The sequence below is a fragment of the Phalaenopsis equestris genome, unplaced genomic scaffold, assembly GCF_001263595.1.
Source record: "Phalaenopsis equestris unplaced genomic scaffold, ASM126359v1 Scaffold000765, whole genome shotgun sequence".
NCBI classification, from domain to species: domain Eukaryota; kingdom Viridiplantae; phylum Streptophyta; class Magnoliopsida; order Asparagales; family Orchidaceae; genus Phalaenopsis; species Phalaenopsis equestris.
This window is the reverse complement of record NW_018165205.1, coordinates 1,178,095-1,200,018: the sequence shown is the minus strand read 5'-3', so window position 1 is coordinate 1,200,018 and position 21,924 is coordinate 1,178,095. Positions and strand designations below refer to the sequence as shown.

At 36.8% G+C, this 21,924-nt stretch overlaps 1 protein-coding gene across 5 annotated transcripts in view; it reads right to left on the bottom strand.

Moving 5' to 3' along the window:
* The window catches only part of LOC110031048 (carbon catabolite repressor protein 4 homolog 4), a 107,258-nt gene that overhangs the window by 42,023 nt on the left and 43,311 nt on the right, over positions 1-21,924 (bottom strand). For all 5 annotated transcript variants that reach the window (XM_020734080.1, XM_020734081.1, XM_020734082.1 and 2 more), the window contains one exon: positions 16,033-16,154. In XM_020734080.1, coding sequence (XP_020589739.1) covers positions 16,033-16,154 — 122 coding nt within the window. The remainder of the gene's footprint in view (positions 1-16,032; positions 16,155-21,924) is intronic.

Sequence of the window (21,924 nt, the reverse complement as noted above, 5' to 3'; positions counted from 1 at the left end):
GCTCTTCGTTGTCCTGTTTAATCGAATTCGAGCCGGAATTTTTGTAGGATTCGGACCGCGACGCGTTTTTAGGCTGATCGGCGATGAGGTTGCCCGGACGACTCCGGATGACGAAACGGACTGCGCCGATGCGTCCGGAACGTCGATTTTGATTAAGGGGGACGTTCGTTTCATTGCGACGGCGCGTCTTGGGGAAAATATTTATTTAGGTGTTTATTATAATAATAAATAATATTTTATTATTATTATTATAATTAATAACTTATATTAAAACCCTTAACCTAAATTCTTCCCCCTCCCCGCCTCATTCCTTCGAACCCGTGGGTCTGCCTTAGCCCTAGGACGGCTCGTTCGGTCGCCCCCTGGCCCACTCCTTCGTGCCGTTGGGAGATTTCGTTCCCGCGTTCGCCTCTCGCACGCGGGACAAATCCTCCGCATCTCTCGATCCCTCTGCCGTATCTTCTTAATCATTCGTCTCTTTTGCCCTTAGCGTATATGAGAGCTCCTCTGTGAAGCTTCTAAGAGGCCAAAAATCTTTCTAGGGGAGAAAACTCTGCTATTTTTCTTTCTCACTCACTTCTTTGATCTTCTGGTGTTTGAATCGGTTTTCTCTTAGCTGTTGGGAGAGGAAGTGAAGTCGAGGAGTGCTTTGAAAGTTTTTTGTGTGGCTTTTCTTTGCTTCAGGGAGGAATTTTCTTCCCCTCTGTGTCTTGTCTTTCTTCGGTTTTCTCTCTGTCGAGCCCCTTAGCTTGGTGTGGTGGATGGTATAGCATGCTTGCATAATATTACACTTATATTTTTGGAAATACTTGGTACTCAAGCATCTAGAAATGGAAATGTGAGCATGTTTTAGGAATTGGACATGATTACTTGCTTAGAACGGTGGAAATATGGCATGATATAAGTACCTCTCTTTTCTTTACTTGCTTGAGATGAAACTATGACATATTTATATTACCATGAATAAGAAGGTTGAAACATGGCCTTGAGACAATGGTGGCTCCTCTTGCAAGCACGTTGGGATATGTATTATGAAGCTTTTCATTCATTCTTATCTAGCATGAGATATTGGAGAGTTTATTTGGCCTTTTATGTATGTTTGGAGGCTCGGTTTTGGCTTCCTGTGACTTTCCCTTACTCGAAATGCATGCTATGAAAAAAAAATTATTTAATTTGGAAAGCTTTGTAACTTGTTTTGAGGGGTTGGTCTAGCTCCTCGTGAGGCATCCTTTTGTTTAAATACTTGTTGTAAGTTGTTTCATGTCTGGAATACTCAAGTTGGGGGGGAGGGGGGGGCCTAAATATACTCTCTATGTTATTGTTCTTGTTTAAGGCATATATTGGCTCTTTTTTTAGCTTTCAGTGTGGCCTGATTTTGAGCCTTAGCTGCGGCTTGCTTTTTGGCCCCTGCTGGTTTTCGGTTTGCTTAAGGATGGTTGGGTTTGGATTTATTACCATAAACTGCATTTGTAGATTGTAAAATTTTGGTTTCTAGCCTCCATTAGGGCTCGGTTTTCACCTTGAAAGGGCATGGGATGTTAGTTTTGTTGGGGCTTGGCTTTTGGTTTTGGTTAAAACATTGTCCTAACTGTTTAAGCTTCACGTATGGGCTTTGAAGGGTTTGCTTTTGGCTTTGTTTGGGGGCTCGGTTTGCTTGTCTTAGCTCATATCCGAGAGCCCGTTTCTGGTGTTTATTCTTACCCCTGCTCCATAGCTGTGGGAAGGTTTGGTTTCATTTTCTTTGGCCCCTACTGGGCTCGGTTTTGGCATCTTGTGGATGTCCTTTGGCATAAAAATACATATTGTGGAGGAATTTATTTTGATTTGGAGGAGTTTCATAGCTGTTCTTGTTTGAGACATATGGTCGTCCTATATTTTGATGTCATGAGGGCATAGAGATGTTTTCTAGTCCTTATTGTGGCTTGGGTTTGAGTCTTAGTTGTGGCTCGGTTTGGCTCTGACTGTGGCTCGGTTTTGCCTTGACCTGCCCCTACCCGAGAGGTGGTTTGGGTATTGATTTCTGTTGGCCTTAACTCCTACGGTTTGGAAGCGAAGGGTTTGCTTTTGGCTCTGTTTGCGGGGCTCGGTTTGCTTGCTTTAGCTCCTATTTGAGAGCCCGTTTCTGGTGTTTATTCTTACCCCTGCTCTATAGTTGTGGGAGGGTTTGGTTTCATTTGCTTTGGCCCCTGCTGGGTTCGGTTTTGGCATCTTGTGAATGTCCTTTGGCTTAATCATACATATTGTGGAAAAGTTTATTTTGGATTTGGATTTCCATAGCTGTTCTTGTTTGAGACACATGGTCATCCTACATTTCGATGTCTTGAAGGCATAGAGATGTTGTCTAGTCCTTGTTGTGGCCTGGGTTGGACCCTTAGTTGTGGCTCGGTTTTGCCTTGTCCTGCCCCTACCCGAGAGGTGGTTTGGGTTCTGATTTCTGTTGGCCTTAACTCCTACGGTTTGGAAGTTTATAAGGCTGCAGTTTGATGTTTGCTTGGTCCCTAGCCGTGGGTTTGTGATGTGGTTGAGTTAGCCACCCCCTTGGCCCTGCCCGTGAACTCACCATTGAGATTTGCTCCTCACAGTCCTTACTCGTGAGACTTATTGGAGTTTGTTTGGTGTGATTCAATCCTTCTCGTTGGGTTTAATGGCTTGAATGTTATTGATGAATCAAGTTTGTCATCCCAAGAAAAAAAAAAAAAAAATAACAACAATCCCATTTATCCTCTTAAGGAATATGGTAGCCACTGGTGGTTCTTTTGGTTGCTTCACTCGTGAGCCTTACTTGTGCCTTGGGTAGTCTTTGGTCGTGGGTTTTAGCAGCTGTCCTTTTGTTGCTTTGGCCGAGAGTCTTAGTTGTTGTTCGTCTCTTTGTATTGAGCTTGACAGTGAGCTTCTTTGGGAGATTTCCGAATTTCATTACGGGAGAATACTTGATTGAAACTAAAGGATATCTTTGGGGCTTGAAAATAGCGCGAAGTAGCCTTTTATGTTTGTTGGGAAAGACCTCGGACCCTATTTTTACAGGTCTTTTTGATAGGAGTTTTGAGAACTGATTCATTCTCATTTTCCGTGTTTTAGATGGATCAGTGTCTCCTCTCTCTCACCCAGTTTTTGTTCTTTTCTTTCTTTGCTTCTTGGTTCGGTTTTCGACGCTTATGCCCGACGCATAAGTGTCCACGTACAGCCTTTTGCTATACGTGAAACCATCAAGCAAAGTCGCAAGTAGTTTGTTTTGGGGCATAGGGTGGTGATGATAAAGACACATCGAAGATAGAGCAGAAAAATAAGATAACGTTATCCTTCACCGACATAAGTCTAGCGGGAATTGGCTCGAACCTCCTCAGGTTGTTGGCAGTCCTATGCAGTCTCACGCCCGACAGTGTAATCGACTCGTGGACAACGAAAATTTCTAAAAAAAAAAAGTTTTGATAAGCCCCTTTTCAGGCAAAAACATACTTTTCTATAAAACAAACAAAAATTGATAACTCTTCTTTGCATGTTTAAAATTTGTGTGCATGTTAAAAACATAAATTTTAAAAATATATTTTAAAATTGATTGTCCACCTGACGAATACCTGTTTCCTGACGAATATCTGTTTAGGCTGGGAAGTAGTCCTCTAGGTGAGGTTCAGGACACACTTTTAGACGAGTGGCGGGTTCTACACATTTGGGTGACCGAGTAGCCTTCGTGGACCCTCGAGTATATATACATATATCTGAGCCTAGCCCTACATGAGTGCTTGCGGTCCCCTTTTGCCTGAACTTTTTGTTTTATCGAAGCCTTGAACAGAGCACTCGTGCTTCTTTTCTTTTCTTTGAGATTTCTCCTAAATTTTGAAGATTTTTACTTGAGTCTTTTTCTCGTTGATTTTGTCGAGTTTTCTGTCATGAGTCGTTATTACACTTTTCTTCGGATTTTCTGGACAACGTTTCTAGTAAGCTTTGCTTTTGTGATGCATTTCAGCTTGCTACATTTAAGAAACAGTGGAGGCCACGAGCGTACAGGTTCATTTTACATTTACAGAATGTTATACTATTCTTGTTTATACCTGCTACTGCCCTGTACAACATGTTATATTATTCATGTTTCTACTTGCTATTGTTCTGTAAAGCATGTTATACTGTTCCTTTTGCTGTATTTGTTATCGCTCTATATAGCATGTTATATTGTTCCTTCTACTATACCTGCTGTTGTCATGTATGACATGTACACTGTTTCTTTTATTATGACTTCTACTGATTATCCTGTACTTCATATTTTATATTGTATAGCCTTAAGCATGCCTCCTTTCCATATAGGATGTTTAGAGGACTATTGCCATAGGGTCGTTTGATTTGACATCATAACTTGACACCCTAAAAAACTTAAACTCGTCACGACAAGGAGCTTGGAGCTAGCGCGGTGGGCAGCACGACCATCTCCAACAGCAGAACATGTCTTCCCCAACTAAACAATTCCTTTCCTAGAAAGTAAAATAACAATCCATAGGATTTTGAGGCTGTTCGCCTAGTGCAACATAAATCCTCAGTTTTTTCGTTAGGTATTCGTATGGCTCTGTTGTACGATCTAAACTCTAACCCACTTTAGGATAATGGCTCTGTTGTACGATCTAAACTCTAACTCGCTTTAGGATTTTGAGGTTGTCGTTCGTTACGACCTAAATCTTCACATCTTACAGGCTATCTGTGTGATCGTTTCACACGAATGTAAGTCTAATTAAATTAAACTGGCAGGCTAAAACACTTGAATAATTTTTTCCAAAACTGAAGCCAAACTATAGGGAAGACTGGGAAGCCACCGAGGATCTCCTCTAGATCCGTGACATCCCCTAGTCCTTTCTCTGGATTCTGTAATAAATATTTCAAGTTTGAACCATTCCCTTTTGCACACCTCTTTGTCTGATTTCGGTGCAAAAGTCCTATCCTTTTGAAGTCCTTGAAGATAATTTTTCCTGATTTTTATCGAGAGTATTTTTAAGTGATTTCGGTCATTTAAGATATAATTAATCATAGAGGCTTGCCCTTATAAGAAATTTTTTTCGAACCCAGTTTAAAATAAACTTTATTTAATTTTTCATATTAAATAGGGAATTTGTCGACAAATAAAACGGTTTCGCAGACCAAACGGACATCATATATATCTTAGTTTATTTGATCGGGTCTCATCCTCAAGTCTTGTGTTTATCCCTTGGGATAGATACAGGGTTTAAGGTAAAGCGCTCTTTCATTTAAACTATGAAAAATATGGGGTCAGTTTAATTTTTATATTTGATTTTAAACTTAAATCTATATGTAAATTAGAACGTCCTTCCGAGGCGGACGACGGAATTTCGATTCCGGTGACCGACAGCTTCTTACGGGCAACTCCCCCAAACCCCCACCACTTTTCCTCGCCGACAAAACAAAACAATTTAAGCAACAGAAAATCATCAATGTAAGCCGCATATAAAGAACATAAGAAAAAGCATGATAAAGAAATGGATAAACAATGACAGCTCGAATTAAGAACCAGCTCTATTCCCAAAAAATTAATCCTAACCAAGCCATAGCTACATAAATAGGTTCACCCGACCTCATAGCGACCATAATTATACACAAAGAACAGGCATAGGTACCCTCAACCATTTCCTTTTCTCTCTGGCACAAGCGCATTTAGATACCTCTACTATCCCCTTAAGCCAATTCCGAGCACATACATGCTTGTAAAGAGAGATTTATCTAAATACTGTAAGTGCTGGCAAACATGCATGGATGGCAATCTGGTTGGACAACAGGTAGAACTCTATTTTGGTGCATTAGACACTTCATGTGGAATCATTCACAATCTTGCATCACTTTCACGTCTTTCGCATTTATTTCCAATTTTCCTCCCTCCCACGATTTCGTCAAACATCATTGGCTTAGCCTAGTGACAAAATTTGAGGAAATTCTTGTGGAACATAAAATAGACAAAACCTAAAGCAGAGCTAGAAGATCAAAACAACATAGTCGAAAATCACACGAATTTTGGAATTTCTATATTAATTTTTCAAAGAGGGTCTTGGATTTAAAAGATTGAGATTAACCCCTATATAATGGTACCTCAAGGCCAATGCGGTAATTTATTGGAAGGATTGTTTTTATTATTATACTTTACAAGAGACTTCAAAAATTGACAAAACAATGAAATGCCTCCAAGAAATTATAAATTATTGATTAAACATGGATGTCCAAACAATGACAGGAAGACACAAGCTAATGCGCCTTTCATGAAATAAAGGTGGGACAAAGTAGCATTACTTCCAAATTACCACCATTAAATCACTTAAAGATGTATGTAAAGCTCATATCATCATAAAATCAAGCACCAATCTTAACACAAACCAAAATGAGGTAAATCTTGTTAATAAGCATCTGGTTAATCAAAGGCAAAAAATACCGACAAAGCTTTTTTATCCAACATGGATCTTAGTGATGAAGTTTCTCCTCCATCCATCATTTGCATCACCAAAAATGGCATTACCCTTCACATTTACCTTTATATTTTATAGACATTACAATATAAAGATAAGTAAATTTTACAACCCATAAAAACCATTCTTTTTTTTTTGGAAACCCCAAGAAAAGACTAGGCAGTGGTGCCTTTATTTCCTAGGCTTTCAATCATGTTAACTAACTTGAGAAAAAGAGTGTCTTTCTAGGAAGAAGCAAGTGATTGCTATGAATAGCATAACCTCAAACACTACCTACTTCCATCACTTTCTAGAATGCAATGGATATGGTCTTCGATCATTTAGTAGCCCTTCGGAAAGAAATGATTATTTAATACAACACCAAAACAACTAAATGAATATTTTGTACAGACTGCAGTTACAAATAGGAAATCAACTAAGAACCTGAACAATCTGGTATTATTGTGGGCACATGACTACAAACTCCATCAAAATAATAAAACCTTCCAAATAAAATAGATACCTTCGATGGAATGCTCAAGTGCCACATCACGTCTATAGTAGTATTTTGGTAAGAAGTAACTGACTGATCTTTATATATCATAATTGACGTAAGTTCAGTATCACAGTCAGGTGATTATCATATAAGTTTATCATTTTTTATTACTAGTAACAAAATAAAAGATATACGATATGCCAGCATAAATCCAAACCCATGCCATTGTAATATCCAACAACAACTCTAATATGGAACTAAAAAAATCTTTAACGATGAAAAAAGATATCAGGAATGCCAAATACAAAAGTAGGTTAATAATATAAAGGAATAGAACAGATCTAAGCAATTGTAAATTAAAAATGATTAAATATCCCTCACCTCCCACTTCATTGAGAATTGTACAACTTGGACACCAAAACAAAACAAACGTCAACTCCAAGAACATTCATAGGAGTACAGAATCCCAGTAAAAAAAGATGTTGCTCACAAAGCTTTGCTCCATAAACAATCCAGATCAAAAAGAAATATCTCAGCTAATATTGCCAAAAAAGTCGCTCTCACCAATGTTTAATGTTATGAGCTCCAAAATTACCCAAAAATTTACGTAAACAAACAAAATCCCAATCAAAAAACTTTATTAATATATAAACTTGAATACCACCAAAAGCAATCAACTTAGATGCACTAAGAAGTATGGCATAGGAGACAGAATTGAATTAAATCAGACCAAATAGCCAGCATGAAATAACAAAACATTTTGGGGAAAATGCCTCAGCCAAAACCTTATGTAAAAGTTCCTTCAAATCTGTCTTCAAAAGCACATCATATCCATGGCCACGTCCAAAAGTTCCATAAAGTATTTGTTCAAAAGTCTGGTTGCAGAGATCAGTTCGCTCAGGCAAATTGGTTCCCTGGTTCGCCGCACAAGAATAGAAGGGCTAAACAATATGAAAGATTTGCTAAGATTCACTAACATAAGGGTTACTTCTATTAAAAAAAAAAACTTACAAGGCATTTTTTTTCTTTTAATTCCTTAGCAGGGATAGTTTAGTAATTAAAGTCTCTATGAGTTATTATTGTCTCCTATAAATACCTATGTATAGAAGAGAGGAGGGGTCTTTTGGTGAGTTTTGTTTTCAGGTTAAACCTGGGAAGTAAAGTGGGATTTCTCCTACTTTAGAAAGGGTGAGGGGAAGGAGACCATAATGGTATCCAAAACTTTGCCAAGATTGGTCTTTCTATACCTTTACTCTTTCTCTTCTAACTACAGGCTCCAGGAATTAGCAGACCATAATGAGGTCCAAAACTTTGCTTGCTTGCTGTCAAGCCATTCTGAGGGACAAAAAACTAGCAGATCAGTTCTTATTAATTTCCAGGCACCAAGAGTGAATTCTGGGACTAAAATCAGGAAGTTATCATGCGGATTAGATCGTATATGTATTTGTTGAAGCCTGTAAAACAAATAAAACATGTTCTCAGTTTTCCTTTCAAAGTTTTATCCCTTATTCTTTGAACATGTGACTGTGGTCTTGTTTTCTTTGTTGCTACCTGTAAAATGGTTAGAATTTTTAATCAAAATAATTTCAGTGACAAGAATCTGATAAAGATTATATGGAAATTCTGAAATTTGATCCTTGTCTTGGGTCAAGAAACTAAGCCGATATCAGATTTTCTGTTGTCCAATCAATTGGTTTATTATAATACCTTAATCTTGGATAAATATCTGCCCTTTAGTGATTCTTTCATAATTGCAAGTGGATGGAAAAAATTCAGCCAAGCAAAACTGCTCGACACCAAGTTTCCATTGGGGGATGGGAAGGGTCAATTTCATAGCAAAATAATACAACAGCCTAAGTCTGCCTCTTGTTAAGGGCTTGGTTTGGAGAGTTTTCTTGTAGAATCAAGTCTCTGTGAATAAAATTTACCCAAAACAGTGAATTTATTGTAATTGAGTAATTATTATCATTGCTGAAATTTAAAATAATGCGGAATCTTTTTATTGATATGAAATGCTGTATAAATAACCCTTACATAAATCCTAGAATAGAAAAGACAATACAAAGAAATAACAGAAAAGGAAAGATCTAAATCCTAATATCTTAAACTAATCAATTCATATTAATTATTTGGAATAAAGCAAACGACATAAAATAGAAAAACCTAAAATAGGAAAGGAAATAAATACAATCCAAGAAAATAAATCTAAAATTGGAAAGAAAATAAAAATTAAATTAGGAAATAAATCTAATTCTCATAACTTCTAATATGAATAAATTATTCCCTAATATAACTACTAACACTCCCCCTAAAGTTAAAACCTGGTTGAAAATCATGCTCAACTTGGATTTGAAAACATCAAACAATTGACGAGGAAGATCCTGTGAAGTAGAGAGTGACGTTTGCATCCTGTACTGCGACTGTTTTTTACTGCAGTGTCTGTAGGTAGGCGGAAGACTCCTACGTGTAATTTTGCGGAAGATGTTGCAATGAAGTAGACAACCTCTAGGAAAAGCTAACTTCTAGTTGTTTGTGGTTCTTGCAGTGTCTGTAGATAAACAGAGACTCCTACAGGTAATGTTGCAAGGAAGTTTGCAGGGAAGCGGTCAATCTGCAAGAAAAAATAACTTCCAGTTGACTACGGTTGTCTTTGACTGCAGTTCCTGCAGTGTCTGTAGGTAGGCAGAGGACTCCTATTGGTAATGGTGCAAGGAAGTTTGCAGGGAAGTAGACAATCAACATGGAACAAACTGCAATACATGACCAACAAAAAAAAGAAAAAGCTTCGGAAGTAAGCCTTGCGACAGGAAAAGCTTCAGAGGGTCTGATACAGAAAAAAGCTCTGGAGGAGGGTCTGCTGCAAGACAAGCACTAGAGGAGAGTCTACTATAGAAAATAATTCGGAGAGTTTGATGCAGGAAAAAGTACTGGAGGAGAGCCTAATGCAGAAAAATTCTCCGGTGGAGAGACTGATATTGGAAAAGACTCCGTAGGAGGGTCTGCTACAAGAAGAATTCCGTTGGAGGATCTGCTGCAAGAAAAATTTTGGAGGACCTGATACAGAAAAAAATTCCGGAGAGTCTGCTGCAGGGAAAGGCACCGAGGAGGGCATGCAATAGAATACTTCCGGCTATAGAGAGAGTTCTGGTGGCAACGAAAAGACAGAGAAGGACCTGCAAGGAGATTTCCGACAGCAAAGAAGAAATTGATAGAGAAGGGCATAAAGGTGGTCTGTTGGGATTCCTTTAAGGATACATCCAATCTCGCCTCTGCAATAGCCTTTTTCAAGTCATTTTGCAATCAAACCAACGATGAACTCCTTGATAACAAGCTTCCCTTCATTTCTACAATTCATCCATGTGAAATGGCAAAAGACGCCACAGAGGTGGTTGCAGTCGCACCTTGCTACAAGAAGGAATAGCAGTTGAAAGTGCCACTGAAGAGAGAAAATCAAGCTCTCTGAACATCGATGGCAACTCTCTGATTGAGATTTCCACAAGAGAGAGAAAGAGCAAATCATACCAAGGAAATTCTAACGACAAAAAAAGTTGCAAGAGAATAGGTCGTTGGAAAAGCAGCTCCCCTTGACGCTTGTGCAAGGAAAGGAAAAATATTGCAGGAGAAAAGGACGGCAACGGATCAGGCTGCAAGAATCAACGCTGAATTTTTGTGGAATAACAGCAGAAAACGACAGGAAGCAGCGTTGGATTTCAGGGAAAAAGTTTTGCTTCTTGCGACTGGGAAGAGAAACAGAAAAAAAACTACTTTGTTTCTTGCGAGAAAGTCCTCCGGGTAAGAACGGTGTGAAGGTACTGCGGAGAAGAACAGCGGAAAAGTTTTACAGCTGGGAGGACCGATAAAAAAGTCATTGGCACACGACCCATCAGAAAAGGGTCACCGGTGAGAGGGAGAGCCAGACGACAGAGGTCCGACGGAGAGGCCGCCGGAGAGAGGGCGGCAATGATCCACAGTTGGTTGCCTATGCGATATAACCTCGACGAGGATTTTAAGGATATTGTCACTCTAGATGCACTCCAGTCTCGTGATAAGAAGAATTGAGACTGGAATCCAGGGATCGACTCTTCAACGGAGGGAGGTCAGGCAACTGGAACTACCTGACGAAAGGATCAGCGGCAGCAACCTTTAGAAGATCGGTAGGGAAGAGGGGAATGGGCAACAGTTAGGGTGAAAAACGTCGGCAGCTAAGGGAACCGACAATTATGGATCTACACGACAAATATGCAACAGTTTTTTATGGGAAAAAATTTGTAGGGCGGCCTAAAACAGAAAATTCTCCACGAAACTGATCTCTACGGGAGAAAAAAAAATAGCAGGAAGCAACACTGCTAGGATATTGTCACCTGCTTTCTAGAGACCGGCAGAGTCGAAACTCCCAGCTCGGGAAGGGGTTAGCCGACAAGCCAAGCCTACAGGGAGAGAAACAAAAGGCATTGTTTCAATTACCAAAACGAGTACTGCACCTTTCTCGCACAGAGGATGGCAGGAAGAGAGTTTTGCTGCTTTGGAAGGAAGACCAATGGCTAGTGTACAAAATTAAGCTCTGATATCATATTGAAATTCATAATAAAGCAAATTGCCTATTGATATGAAATGGGGTATAAATAATCCTTACATGAATCCCAAAATAGAAAAGACAATAAAAAAATAACATAAAAAAAAGATATAACACCTAAAATCTCCAATTAATCAATTCATATTAATTATTTGGAGATAAGGAAAACAACATAAAATAGGAAAAGTCTAAAATAGGAAAGCAAATAAATTCAATCTAAGAAAATAAATTTAAAATAGGAAAGTAAATAAATTATATCAGGAAAAAAATATAATCATCATAATTTCGAATAGGTATAAATTATTTTCTAGTATAACTTCTAACAATCATCATAGAGGACATTGACTTAAAAATCTTGTTTTCCCTTGTCGTGAACTTAGATATGCCCAATCCCTTCGGAAAGCATTACTCATGGGAAGTTTTGTGACTGTGACCTGATTCAAACAATAAAATTTTACTGTTATACAACCAGTGTCATTCACAGCTCAACCAAGTAATAAGCAATGAGTTGATTGTGGAATTTTCCAATTCCATAGGTTAACATTTTAGTTGTATGTCTTGAGGAGCTCAAAATATGAACTTCTTAAAATTCTTAATAGTTCTGATTTAACAATGCACCCAAACAACTTGGCCATACCTAGAAAACTGAACAATAAAGTTGAAAAGAAGAATTTATTTGAAAGCATTCAAAATAGCAGCCAAATACGAAAACAATTTAGTTATGATCAATGTTTTAAAAGGTGTGGATGTTGAGCGGGACGTTTTAGTTATGGGGCGAGGCGTAAGCTGTAAGGCATCGGGTATAAACCTCACAATATAAAAAAATAAGAAATATAAATATTAAGAGACAAAAAAATAATTTTTTTTATGCATAATCAAAAAATTATTCCTATGATTAAAATAACACATACTTGTTCAATTTCAAAACTAGTCTTCTATGATTAGAATCTTAAAGATATTAGCAAAAATTCACCACAAAAAGTAAAAACATATTAAAATAAGTAAACACGTTTGAGTAAAAAAATAAATTTGCGATCAATTGATCTCAATCCTTGAAGTTTATACATTCTTCAAATTCATCATCAAATCACAACTAAGTCTTTTATATTCTCTGCATTTATTGTTCACTTCATTAAAACCATCATCATGTTCAATCTCAGGTGCATTCATATTTTATTTCTTCTTATCATTGTTGCCTAAATTATAAACACAAAAAATGACATTTGTAAATATTTAGGATCTTTCTTTCTATAAGAAATTAAGAATGCATAATTATGTAAAAAAGAATTAAATATATATATATATATATATGAAATTTGTTCTTTTATTTATCTTCATTTTCCTGTGAGAATATGTAATAAAAAAATCATTTCTTTCTTCTGTAACATTTTGTGATTCTTCATTTTCTTTAGTTATGAGCACATTTCAAATTATATTAACATCAAATACATTTTCGTCTCCATTCATCCAAGAAGGTTCCTGTGAAAACACTGGACCTTCTTTCTCAACAATCCACTCATCATCAGTTTAAGTCACTTATCAATATTAGATTGAAGTTTTGTTTTATTTTATATTTCTCTCCCTCGATCTAGTATTATATCTTACATATATCAAAGCATTCAAACTCTTGTGCTCCAACCTGTTCCTCTTCTTAGTATGAATCTAAGACAAAAAATAATATTTTTAAGATCTGATTATAAAGCAAATAATAATAAATTTAAAAAATAAAAAAATTATTACCGAATAAAAAATGCTCCAACTTCTTTCACAAATTGATGAATTGCATGAGGGGCTAAAAATTCGAATAGCAAAATTCATTAACTAAGATGCTTTTTCACCAAATTTAATCCATCAATCAACAAGAGATCTTAATATTCTTGAGTCCTTAGCAACTCTACTCCCAAAGTCTCTTCTTAAGTTATCATACAAGTCTAGTCAAATATCAACTCTAAAACGATCTTCATAATCTAACACTCTTTGTACAAGCAATTAACCATTTTTTTACCTCATCATCATTAGAAAAATTATCCTCAAAGCGAAATTGAGGGTTTAAAAAATAACCAGCTGCATGTCGTGGTTTATGGAGTTGAACTTCCCATTTTGCATTAATTTTCCCGCAAATAGGCCCATATTTCCTTTCATTATGCTCATAAATAAAAGCATTTTTTTTCCTTTTGTTGAATCTATTAACTCATAAATATAAATCATGGCTAGCATTTTTTCTAAGTCAACCTCGCTTAGAATATTTACAAGCGGTGCAACACGTTTAATACAATAAGCAAGATAACCCAAAAAATGAGGATCAAACAAAATAATAGCTTGAGCTTTTATACCTTTGGTCTTCTTTGACCATTGACTAGAACACCAAACATCTGAGGAGAACATTGTTTGAAGTATTTACTTCTTCATGTTAACGCTATGAAGGGTCAAATAAGTCGCAGTAAACCGTGTGATGGTTTGACCAAAGAGTTCCCTCTACTTTTTAAAAGATCTCATCAAGCCAAGAATACATGTGTGCCCATAAATAAATTTAATAACTTGCTTTGCTTTCACAATAGTGCTTTCGTGAAGGGTCAAATATGTCGTAGCAAACCGTGTGATGGTTTCACAGAAGAGTTCCCTCTACTTTTTAAAAGATCTCATCAAGCCAAGAACATATGTGTGCCCATAAATGAATTTAATAAATTGCTTTGTTTTTACAAGAGTGCTTTCGTGAATCTTCAACTTTCCAATATCTTCTAACATTAGGTCAATACAATGTGTTGCACAAGGTGGTCAATAAATATATTGTATTTTCTCCATTATCTTTTTACCGCATTCACATAATTTGACTCATTATTTGTTATAATTTGCACGACATTTTTCTCTCACTTCCTCAATCACGCCATCTAAATAAGTGAATAGTAACTTACCACTTTTTATAGCATTAGAAGCATCCACATCTTTAAGAAAAAAATTTCAGCAAGACTGTTCACAAAAAATTAATCAAAGTTTTTCTTTTTTTAATTTGTACAGCTATCTAACATAATCGAGCACCCATATTTACTTCATGTCTTCCTATGCTCCTTTAACATCTTATTGATTATAGCAATCTCATCTTTGAGTATCCAAGTTCGCAATTCATGCATTGTAGGCGGAGTAAAACAAGATTCAAAACTAGTAACTGCTTCAAACATAGACATACAATGTGTCATTGGCACTATTAAACGTCAATCCGGCTGAGTGTTAGAATCTACGAATTGCCCAACATGCTTCTTTGTTTTCATCTTTTTTCCACTTGAAATTTAGAGTACAATTTCTTGATTGTGTTGTGGTGAAAAAATCCATTTGACCTCTAACTCTAGGTGGTCTCTGGAAGAAGTCAAATAATGATGAATTGGTAGCATATTAGCATTCACCAACATTTGTTACATGCTTCTAATGTCATTTAATATATTTTCACATTGTGCTTTGACTTTTGATGCTTTCTTGCATCTCTTAAACCTCAGTTAGGGCATTAATGCATGGTTTAACGCTCTTGTGTGTGCTGGCAAGAAGTTGTTTCATCTTGTTATTGTTCCTCTACATACTTGATTGCAAAACTTACATCTGAAATATTTTTCAGTAGATATGTTTGTTATATATTGCCATGCAAATTCCTTGCTAGTGCGACTATTACCGATCACACAATCATCCCCCTTCTATTACAAATTAATAACTAACCTTACCCATTAAAATTAAAAAAATCAGATCAAATCCACCTCTAGCAAATTGTAAACATGAAAAAAACTGACAAAACAATAATTTAGTGTAGCTTGAGTGTTTTCTAGCAATTTTTAACATGAGAAAAAATTTTGCGATTATTGTAGCTACAGTAAACTCACTGTAGCTACAATGTAAAACAATAAAACTCCTAATTAAATGAAATGGGTTGAGCCTGCGAGGGAGCGACATGGGTGCGGGAAAGAAGCAAGAATTGTGGGTGAAGGATGCAAGCGTGATCTTCTACTTTTCTGTCGCAGAAGAAGCCGGGGGAGGTCACCTGCTGCAGAAGAGACGAAGCATAATTCCTATGATGAAGGGATCGCATGCGTGCACGACAAAGTAGACACTCCTTCGTGGGGGACAAAGCAGACGACGCAATCGCCTGCTATGAGATGGACAAAGCAAACGGCAGTGGAGTCTTCAATGACTCTGCGTGCAAGGGGGAAAGCAAAGGGAGTGAGAGATAGACTGCTTGGGGGAGAACTTGAATCGACGTAAACTAGGTAAGTATGCAGAATTAGGGATTTTTTCCCCTTTTTATTTGATTGATAGATGGGTGTTCACCCCTAAGGCACAAATTGCATTCCGAGCGTTCCTGAACCTCATGGGCTTGGGGCGAGAGGGCATACGCCTCGCTCTGGGGTGAGTCCCACTAACGCCTTTTTAAACAGAGGTTAAGATTTTAAGATGAGGATAAATCCATGAAAGAGACGAAACTTGGATTTTTTGCCTTAGAATTTCAAAGGTTGATAAGCATACTATATTGCACAGAATAAGAGTAAACATACCTTTTATGCTTGTAAAAAATTCCACAACCATCACGTTTCTGCCCAGTTCTCTGAACATAAATGCTGGAATATCCATGTTTCTCCATGTTTCCTTTGTAAAAGTTATCATATTCATCTAGCTCCTGTACAACAGTATCATCAAGACACCAATGCTAAGATGGCAAGATGTATTCGAACCTCTAATTGTCATTCAAGAAATACGATACAGTGATTTCAAGAAGCAATTCATTCAGATTTTCATGCAAACAATCTCAGCCAACCAAAATGAACTGCATTTTTGGGATGTTCAAAACGCAAAGCACGGTAAGAGAAATAGTAGATTAAACAAGAATGAAGCAGTTAATGCATTAGTTGCAGACCGTCAATATTAAATCCAAGCTATATTCTTTGGACCTGTAATACACAAATTAAGTTATATTCGGCAAGCCAAGACAAGCTCATATAAGTCTTTTACCCTTATGATAGGTATGATTATTATATATCATAGCATGAGTGATTCACAATAAAGTCAGTTATCAATGTTGAGAATCATAAAATGAGTGAAAGGTTTCAGGTTTGACCTCAATGATGGATGCAACATATCCTAACCAGTGGTCTTAAAAAAAAATTTAAAGCTCTTCACTGCAAATCAAGAAAATGAAGGTTTCAAGAACTCGATGGCAAGTGAGATTATCAGAAGAACATAATCAAAGAGTTCAACGCCCACACAAATCACAAATCCTCAAAAAGCGAAGACATTGGGGATGAACCAATCTGTCGGGTTAGAAAACTTTAAAGGCCATGCAAGACAAACCCACAAGCTCACAAAGGTTCACTGGGTCAAGCTGAAAAATGAAAGAATGGCTAGTTCAATAGCATAGAACCAAGAGAGAAGACAACGTTGGGCTCTCAAAGCTACCATCAATTTTCCTTTCCAACAAAACAAAAGGTGATCCTACGAGGTAGGCCCCCATTCAACATGGTTGACGGCTGAGTTGGTCTTCCAAAACTTCTCCAATTCTAAAAGCTAGAAGCCTTGGTAATTTAAATCGAAGAAAAATTCCAAACGATTCAAAAGACTTATTCATGGACAGGGGATATCAACCTAACAAAAGACTCAGCTCCAAAAGCAGAATTTCTTCCATAATCATAGATTTGATTATCTGAATATCCGAGTATGGAGGGGGATTGATTCTTAAACTCAAGCTCCCAATTACAAAGATGGGCATTTTTAGCCATATCAATCTTATAATATGTATAGCACTCTCCAATCATAACTAGAAATGATCATCACATTTATGCCCTTTTTGAACTCTACACATCATTTGTCAAGATGCAAGTTCAACAAAAGCTCACAAGTGCTAGCATTATATTAAGTACATCCATATGATCACAAACAAAAATCTCATGTAGTAAGTATGTGGCACGGGCCCTCTTACTAGGTTGTTAGCCTGATTTCAATGGTATAATTATACTACTGTGATAACCTAACCCAAAAGTTCTCAAAAGCTAAGTGTATTAATTGTGAACCGTAAGGCACACTTGATAAAGCATAACCGAATAAGTAGGACCAGCTTAAAATTGACTCCATGAGCAAAATTTTCCTAGGTACGAGAATCACTTGGAAGATACAACTCGTGGTTTTTGAATAAGTATCCTTCAATTATGTAAAGGTGACTAACTCAATTAAATTAGGAAACCATGATCCATGAGAACATAACCATGGGATCTTGAACCACTTTTACATTCCTTTTGACATTTGCTCTAAGCCAATTCCAATGCATTTGACAAATTCAATTTGTTCCTACCATAGAAAATCATCATAGAACTTATAGACTAGCCTTAATCAAAAGTTCTTTCAAGTAATCAGATGAAAAAATCAATCATAAGGGCTTATGCCTATGAGAAACCTCAAACAAGATCATAAAATCCCTGTTAGAGAAATATATGAATATTGTATTCTCTAAATATCCAATGTCTTCTAAAAGATCATTCGAATTCACTCAAATATGAACAAAATTGACTAAAAATTATCAAATCCAACAGATAACTCAAAGAATTTCCTGCCACTTTTTCTTCTCTTATGATGCATAAAATTAGGATTACATACAATCCCCCACTTTCATATGCAACCAAGCCAATAACTCAGCAAGTAAATAGTGACTATCATAGGAATAGGCAAGAACAAGAAAAAGGATAAGAATTAAGGGCATCAAGGTCGATGACAAAATTCCATCATTAATCCAATAATTCGAAGTGAAATTGGATCGAGGTGTTTGCGTTAATATGATTAATAACTGACAAGATTTAGGCATTTATCTTTAGAAATTTGCACTAAATCTCCTAAGAGAGATCATGGTTATGCATTAAATTTTCTGCAGAATACATTGGATTTCAGATAAGATAGTAACCAGATATTTCACCTCTATTTTACGAAGACATTAAGATATGGTTAGAGGTTTAGCATAAGGATGTTGGAGCTGGGATACTTTTGGAAATGTTCATGCCAAAGTCCAGGAGGCTGAAGATGAAGTCAAGAATTTTGAGAAAATTAGAGAAAGGGGAACAGTTTGGTATTGAGGAGGAGAAGAAATATTCATAGCTACCAGATATTTCACCTCTATTTTATGAAGACATTAAGATATGGTTAGAGGTTTAGCATAAGCACAATATACTATAGTTAATTACTTATCTTGTTGACAATAGAGGGTTTTCAATTAACTCTAACTATTAGACATTGAATGCTTAGCATATAATCGTAGCAATTTTGATGCTAGAATACAAACATTATCGCTTTTAACATGGATGAATTAGTGAGAAAAATGATGACAAATTTGTTCAAGATCATGCATTTTTGTCCACCCAGACTGTTGTGAACATTGGTTTAATGAGAGGAAATAGGCAACCCAACCCGAAAGAAGGTCCTTAAAAGTAGATATGTGATACTTCGTTCAACGACAACATGTAGACCTATGGCGGATGTATTTCTTAGTGAAAATTTCTAGGCAATATTATTTAATATAAACCTTTGAGCCCTATCAAGTGCACTCAATAATTCACCCTCGAGATTTAGGACATCGAGGAACTTGTCGACTCAAGCCATGATCATAATTTAATAGTGCTACTTTGCAGCAATCCACCCTGCCAGATAGCCTAAACATGACAACTTTTTTTATGATGTCATTTGACAACAAAACATACGATTAGATAACATATATCATGTCGTTACTAGAGTGAACATAAAAATAAATCCGATACAACAATGGGTCCTTATGAGCTTACCGTAAACTTAAATTCCATCACCATAAATTAACTATTTTGTGGTGTGATTGCAATGTTGTTTTTTAGCTTTAAGTTGTAGGTTTCTCTTCATCATAGTTAGATTTGGTAACTTTGTTTGTTTTATTAGTATTTAAATCTGAAGTATTTTTTGCTAGGATTTAAGGGCATTTTGATAGTAGTATCCCCTCTTATTGACCATTATCAAGGCATTTTGAATGGATTTATTTTCTTTATTTTGGATCTTATCGGCTTAGCTTGTTTATTTAAAGAGGAATGAGTCATGAGTTGTATATGGCTTTAGTGAATTTGATTTGAATGGCGTATTTTGGGTTGGGCTTGCATGACATCGCATTCGTTGCCCCCTTTTAGGTTGTGTTCAATCAATTAATTGTGATGGTCCTTTTTGGGCATTGAGAGCCTTTTAATCACCTTGACATGATTAGCTTTAGTAAAACAAATGAGGTTAGATCAATTTTGATAAGAATTAAGGCATTTTGAATCAATTTTGTATGATGATGTACTTAATGATCGTCATTAAATTTGATTTTTATTATACATCTGATTTATATTATCTTGTGGCATATACGCATAGGTCAACAGAGGTGAAGCCAAGAATTCTTAATAGCCTGAAGCCCACCTTGGAGGCACAAAATGAAGTAAACTAGAACTTTGTTGTTTGATTGACCGTTTTATGAAAAATAATTCCCAAAACATTGCACTGTGAAGATCTCATACCCTAGGAACACTCTTTTAGTGTCTAGTATGTTGTTCATCATATCTATCTAACCTTCACTTGTTTGGCTCGTAGCTATAAGATTTAACTCAAAGGCTATATCATATCTATCTATCACTCTTTTAGTGTCTAGTATGTTGCAACAGTTGATAATCCTTCTTTTGGTACTCATCAGTTTTTATCTGCTCAACATTCTGTTTACCAACACAATGATCAGATGAGTCAGTCTTCTAAGAAGGAATGGCAGGACTATTCAAGGAGGAAGAAGAAGATCGGAGGTAAACTTCAACTCGGGAACCCAATGGATGATAATTTGGTTATTTCAGAAAATGACTCGGCACTTAACAATTTGTTATCTGGAGCTCGCCCTAGAACTAGAGGCAGAGTCAGGACTAAACTGGCTCGTCCCTAGCTACTTCTTTTTTGTGATTTTAGTATCTTTCCTTTTTTTAGGTTTCCCTGTATCTTTTCTCTTTTGGGGTGTTTATGTGTGTTGTATCGTATGGGTAGGGTTCCTCTATTGGAACCTCTCATACAACATTTATGTATCTTTCCTATTAGAAGCCCAAGGGCAAATATATATTAAAAAGAAAATGGTACAGATAGGTTGTATGAGTGGGCCCAAATAGGCACCCAACTCACACGATACAACACACACAAAAAAAAAACCCCAAAAATAGATAGTAAAGATAAGATCAATTGGGACGACCCAATTTAGTTCTGCCTCTGTCTCTAGTTCTCGGAAGGGAACCAGCTAATAAATTGGTGAGATGTGTACCATTGCTCGAAGTAACCAAAGTAACATCCATTAAAATCCTTAGCTCAAGTAGGTCTTCATTCTTCTTTTTCCTCCTGAAAGTGTAGACCTGTCATTCCGCATCCGAAGATTGTGTTGCTCATTCGGATGAGGTAGTAGTGTTGTAGTAGAAAGATTGTTAAAAGTTGTACCCACAATAGGTTCTAGTATATGTGAGGTATGAGTTATCGCCTCTACCCCTGATACTTCTTGAAGATGGGTAGCTACAAGGTTCTCCTTATTATCAGTCCATATCAGTAGGGATCCTTCAGTGTTGTTTTCAATATGGTTTGAAAGTGTAGGTTGCTCAGAGCCAACCAGCTTCATATCATTCACAAATACAGTATTTTCAGAGGGGTCCACAGGGGCAATTAAGTCAGATATCAAATCCTGTCTAGTGGTAGTTTTCTCTCCAGGTGGAATAGATACGTCCAGAGCTGTGGGGTTAGATCCATCCTTATTTACTTGATCTTTAGATTTCAAATTAGGATGAAGCTTATGACATTTATCAAGATTATGCTCAAACATCTTACAATGAGAACAATAAAGAATCTATGTTACATGACAATTTATTGTCAATATCTAGTGTGAGTTGTGCCCAACCAGACTTCAGTAACATCAGGTAAAGTAATATCTCTTTCCACGACTATTCTGGCTACACAAAGTTTGATTAGGTTGAAAGCTAGTAGACCTAACTGCATAGGGTCCCCAAGTATGGCCCCAATAGAGTAAAGAACCAGATGATGAAAAAAGTGCAGCTTGAGACCAGGTAGACTGAACCATACTGGTACAGTAGAAGATTTATGATTGAGGTCAGCATTAGCAGATCACTTAAGTAACTTCATTGATTTGCCTGCAATGTTAAAATATTTTTTGGAGAAAATCCGAGTGTAGTCTTTGGCTATGGTTTATTGAATCAACAAATGTCTCTCATCCATGAGCCCTACTTTTCACTTTCCTCCTAATTTGAGAGCATCAAACATTTCTCTGATAACTTTCATAGGTGGTTGCCCCCACTGAAATTTACATATATTAATACACACACAATAGCGAATCTAAGGAGGGCATGAGGGACCACCCCCACCCCCACCCCCTGTATGAT